The sequence below is a fragment of the Chiloscyllium plagiosum genome, unplaced genomic scaffold, assembly GCF_037043375.1.
Source record: "Chiloscyllium plagiosum isolate Xiang-an unplaced genomic scaffold, Cpla_swu_hap1 HiC_scaffold_13, whole genome shotgun sequence".
Classification (NCBI taxonomy): Eukaryota; Metazoa; Chordata; class Chondrichthyes; order Orectolobiformes; family Hemiscylliidae; genus Chiloscyllium; species Chiloscyllium plagiosum.
The window spans coordinates 76,149,523-76,155,522 of record NW_028270151.1 but is presented as its reverse complement, the minus strand read 5'-3'; the positions used below and the strand labels follow the sequence as shown (position 1 = coordinate 76,155,522).

The following is a 6,000-nucleotide window of genomic DNA, read 5'->3' as shown; positions in this document are numbered from 1 at the left end:
CTTAGATGGAGGTGAGAGGCGGGGTGTGGGCACAGGTTTTTGGTGCCAGGAGTGGAGGGTGGATTGGTGGGGATATGGACCTAAAGAGGGAGTCACAATGGGAATGGTCTCTGCAGAATGCTGATAGGGGTGGGGACGGAAATATATCTCTGGTAGTGAGGTTGATTGTAGATGGCGCAAATGGCAGAGGATATTGCACTGTATTCGGAGTGGTCTTGATGTGGTCTCTTCTACACTGAGGAGACAGGGTGCCAACTTGTGGAACATCGCCCTGAGGTTGACCACTTCAACTCCCCGTCCCACTCTGCCAAGGACATGCAAGTCCTGGATCTCCTCCATCGCCAAATCCAAGAGACCCACGCCTGGAGGAAGAACCCCTCACTTTCCACATTGGGACCCTCCAACCACATGGAATTAATGTTGATTTCACCATTTCCTCATCCCCTCTCCCCCCCACTACCTCATTCCAGATCCAACCCTCCAACTTGACATCGCCCTCATGAATTTTCCTACCTGTCCATCTTCCTTCCCACCGATCAGCTCCACCTTCCTCTCTGACCTATCACCATCACCCTCCACCTGAACCTACCTCCCGCCTTCCTGGTTACCTTCCCCACAGCCCGACCCCCACTTTCTTATATATCTCTCAGTCCCCTTCCACCCACATTCATGATGAAGAGTTTATGCCTGAAATGTCGATTCTCCTGTTCCTCGGATGCTGCCTGACCTGCGGTGCTTTTCCAGAGCCACACTTTGTGACTCTGATCTCCAGCATCTGCAGTCCTCACTTTTGGAGCACAATGAGAGAGTCTCAAGAGAAACCTGTCATGGAGCTGGAGGAAGAAAGCAGAGAGATTTATTTGGTAACGTGCAACGATATACAGGTACAAATAAAGATAGTTATATTACAGAGAGTGAGAGAGAGCCTCATTCTAACATAAGAATGAACCAGGGATGCGAGGAACTAAGAGTAGTGGCAGCTCAATAAAACCAGAGCATAATCAAAGAATGCAAGTGATACATCCAATACCAAGAGAAACAAAAGAGAGGAAAGGTTACTCGTAAAGCAATAATAAATAATACTCTCTTAAAGCAGGAAGAACATAAGACCATTAGGAATAGCTGCAGGAATGGACCATATTATCCTTGGGTCTTTTCTAACATTCTGTAAGTTAGTGACAGAATATCTATATTAATTCCATTCTTCTGTCCTATGTCATAGCTCTTGATTTCCCTATTGCTTAAAAATCTATCAATCAAAGTCTTAAATATAATCAGCAACTAAACATGCACAAATCTCAGGCAGAGAGCGTTCCAAAGATTCATGAGCCTCTGACTGAACAAATTTCTCCTCATTTTAGTTCTAAATGGTAGACCACTTATCCTGAGGCAGCACTTTAAGACTTGCATGTATTTTAACATAATCACCTCTAATTCTTCTGAATTCCAGAGAACACAAGTCCATTGTACTCAATCATTTCTTAATCTTCAATCCTCCAAGCCAGAATCAAACAGCTAAACCTTCAGTGCTCTTCCACTATAGCAATTATATCCTTGCTTAGGTAAAGAGACCAACCTTGTACTCCAGGGATGGTGCCACCAAAGTCCTTTTTGATTGCAGCAAGATTTCTTTACTCTTATACTTTAATCACTGTGCAATAAATGCTAAAATGCCATTTAGCTTCTCAAGTGCTTGCTTTTTCTCCAAGGACACAGATTGTTCAGAATCTCAACATATACTAAATCTCTCAATTTTAAAAAAAATACTCCGTTTTCTATTCTTCCTAACAAGTTGGCTAATTTCACACTTGCTCACGTCACATTCCATATTGCAATTTCCCCAGCCACCTCATAGACATCTAGTCATTGACATAGCTTGGGTTCTTGAAACACTCCTGGAGTACTGAAAATGATCTGTTTATTCCTATTGTCAGATCCAACATGCTTTGTTTAATGTTTTATCTAACCTTCTTCACTTACTTTATGACTTTATGTGATTTATTTATCTGTAATCCAGACCACATCATTCTTCTACTCCATTTACATTCTTATTTGCCAAAGTGTATATGACCTCCTTATTCTTCCTACTGAAATGGATGATGGTACTATCTGCAAAATAAAAAAGATTTGGAGATTTCCTTGACCTTTATAGCCAATTATGAACCTCTTCCCATACTCTTAAGATTTAAAGATAAGTAAGGGAGAAGTTAATGAAGTTGATGCTATGTTCACAAACTTTGAAACAGCATTTGACAAGGTATCACTTAATGGACGTTATCAAAACTTCTCAGATTAAAGTGATATGAATACAAAAAATGGTCAAGAAGCAGAAAGGAAAGAGTAATGGTGAACATTAGTTATTTTGTAGACTGAAGGATTGATATTCAGAACACTGTTCACTTTAATACCTACTAATATCCTGACTTTAATATACACAGCGAAATTTCAAACATGGTAGATGAGACAATACTCATATATAGTGACGATTCAGGAGGACATAGATTATCAAAATAGACGCACAAATGGAAGATTAGAAAGGCAGGAGGCTGGAAGAACACAGCAAGGCCAGGCAGCATTAGAAGGTGGAGAAGTCAAAGTCAGGACCCTCCTGAAAAAGGGTTATACCCGAAACGCCAACTTCTCCACCTCCTGATACTGCCTGGCTTGCTGTGTTCTTCCAGCCTCTTTCCTGTCTATTTTGGATTCCAGTATCTGCAGTCTTTTTTTTGTCTCTGCACAAATGGCAGATGACATTCAACACAAAATGAGAAATGATACATTTTGGTAGGAAGAACAAGGAAAAAAATATGAACTGAATGGTTAAGTTTAGAATGGAGAGCAGGAACCTGAGATGTGTTCACAAAATCTTTGAAGGCAAGCCAATAAATTAAACGAACTGTGAAACAAAATCTTATGGACTATTGACCTACAAAAACAATGAGTGTATATTACAATTTTATAAATCACTTGTCCAGCCTTAGCTGAAATACTTTATTCAAACCTGAGTGCCACACTTATTAGGATCTGGAATAAGCAACTTAGCCCCTCAAACCTGCTCTGCCATTCACTCAGACCATAGCTGACCTGATTACTTCACATGCCCGCCTACATTTGATTGACTATTCCTAACTTGTTCATCTGGAATCGATCTACCTTTGTCTTAAAAATACTCAAGGACTCTCTTTCTATTGCCTTTTTAGCAAGACAGCTCCAAAGACTCTCAATCATCTGAGGGAAAATACTTCCCCTTATCGTTATCTTATATTAAGTACTTGGTTCTAAATTCTCTCAGAATAGGAAACATCCTTTCAGCATGTCCGCTCTTCCCTCATAATAAGACAATGCACCCATTCCAGGTATCAGACAGGAAAATTGGAAAATTTTCATTTCTCCTCTTCATTTCTCCTTCATAATTTACTTTCCTACATATCTTTGTGTCATCAGAAAATTTATCACACATGCCTTTGGTCCCTTCGTCCAAGTAATATAGAAGAACTATAAAACATTAAGTCCCTAGCATTCACCCCCGTGGCAAACCACTTACTTTATTTTGCTAACTGGAAAATATTTCATGTTCACATATGCTCTGCTTCCGGTGAGCTAGCCAATCTTCATTCAGGCCAATAAGTTCCCCTGTATAACAGGAGCTTTTATTTTCCTCGGGGATTTTTGATGTGGCATTTTATCAATGCCTTCTTGAAATCTACATGCAGTATATCCACTTGTTCCCCTTTATCGACAGCACATGTTACAATCTCAAACAACACCAGCCAATTTGTTTATCATTCATATAACCATGTTGATCCAATCTAATTCCTTGGCTTTTTCTAAGTGTACTTCTAGAACTTCTATAATAATGGCTTCAAACATTTTCCCATTGAAAGATGTTAAGCTAACCAGCCTGCAGTTTCTTGTTTTCTGTCTCCTTTCTTTTTTTCCAAAAAATTAGTTATTTAGCATTTTATGAAATATATCATTGTCTTAAAGTGGGTGCAGAAGAAAACCACTAGAATTGAAGCAGGAATGAGGGATTACAATTACTTAGAATAATTAGATGGCTTGTCGTTATTCTACTCAGAGCAGAGTAAGTTAAGAGGAGATGTGATTGCACTGTCCAAAATCACACATGGCAGAAGAAATGAGAAGTTTCCAGTGTTAGATATGTTGGTATCCAGAGAGTGCCAAAAATGTTTGCTTAAAGAATCATCTGCGACATGAAAACACAGTAATTTACACAGCAAGTTATTCTGATCTGAACTGCACTGCCTGGTAATGTGTTGGAAACAATGTCAATGATAATCTTTAATTTGATGAAATAAGTGAAGGTGAAACATAGAACATAGAACATAGAACATAGAAGAATACAGCGCAGTACAGGCCCTTTGGCCCTCGATGTTGCGCTGATCCAAGCCCACCTAACCTACACTAGCCCACTATCCTCCATATGCCTATCCAATGCCCGCTTAAATGCCCATAAAGAGGGAGAGTCCACCACTGCTAGTGGCAGGGCATTCCATGAACTCACGACTCGCTGAGTAAAGAACCTACCCTAACATCTGTCCTATACCTACCACCCCTTAATTTAAAGCTATGCCCCCTCGTAATAGCTGACTCCATACGTGGAAAAAGGTTCTCACGGTCAACCCTATCTAAACCCCTAATCATCTTGTACACCTCGATCAAGTCACCCCTAAACCTTCCTTTCTCCAATGAAAACAACCCCAAGTGCCTCAGCCTTTCCTCATACGATCTTCCTACCATACCAGGCAACATCCTGGTAAACCTCCTCTGCACCCGTTCCAGTGCCTCCACATCCTTCCTATAGTATGGCGACCAAAACTGCACACAATACTCCAGATGCGGCCGCACCAGAGTCTTATACAACTGCAACATGATCTCAGGACTCCGGAACTCAATTCCTCTACCAATAAAAGCCAGTACGCCATATGCCTTCTTCACCGCACTATTTACCTGGGTAGCAACTTGCAAAGATCTGTGTACATGGACACCAAGATCCCTCTGCTCATCCACACTACCAAGTATCCGACCATTAGCTCAGTACCCCGTCTTTTTGTTACTCTTACCAAAGTGAATCACCTCACACTTAGCTACATTAAACTCCATTTGCCACCTTTCTGCCCAGTTCTGCAGTTTATCTATATCCCGCTGTAACCTGCCACATCCTTCCTCACTGTCAACAACTCCTCTGACTTTCATATCATCCGCAAACTTGCTCACCCAACCTTCTAGCCCCTCCTCCAGATCATTTATAAAAATGACAAACAGCAATGGTCCCAAAATAGATCCTTGCAGAACACCGCTCGTAACGGCACTCCAAGATGAACCTTGACCATCAACTACTACCCTCTGTCTTCTTCCAGCCAGCCAATTCCTAATCCAAACCTCCAACTCACCCTCAATGCCATACCTCCGTATTTTTTGAAGTAGCCTACCATGGGGAACCTTATCAAACGCCTTACTAAAATCCATATACACCACATCTACCGCTTTTCCCTCGTCCACCTCCTTAGTCACCTTCTCAAAGAATTCAATAATGTTTGTGAGGCACGACCTGCCCTTCACAAAACCATGCTGACTATCCTTGATCACATTATTCCTATCCAGATGTTCATAAATCCTATCCCTTACAATTCTCTCTAAGACTTTGCCCACAACAGCAGTGAGACTCACCGGCCTATAGTTACTAGGGTTATCCCTACTCCCCTTCTTGAACAAGGGAACCACATTTGCTAGCCTCCAGTCTTCTGGCACTACTCCTGTAGACAACGAGGACATAAAAATCAAGGCCAATGGCTCTGCAATCTCCTCCCTTGCTTCCCAGAGAATCCTAGGATAAATGCCATCAGGCCCAGGGGATTTATCTATTTTCACCCTTTCCAGAATTTCCAACACCTCTTCCCCACATACCTCAAAGCCATTCATTCTACTTAATTGTGACTCAGTATTCACATCGGCAACAATGTCCTGTTCCTGAGTGAA

At 41.3% G+C, this 6,000-nt stretch overlaps 1 protein-coding gene across 1 annotated transcript in view; it reads left to right on the top strand.

The window, feature by feature from the left end:
• Nucleotides 1–800: 800 nt before the first annotated feature.
• Nucleotides 801–6,000, top strand: part of LOC122556295 (rho guanine nucleotide exchange factor 4-like) — a 108,905-nt gene continuing 103,705 nt past the window's right edge. Inside the window, exon 1 of the mRNA XM_087993920.1 lies at nt 801–884. Within this exon, the coding sequence (XP_087850046.1) occupies nt 801–884 (84 nt within the window). The remainder of the gene's footprint in view (nt 885–6,000) is intronic.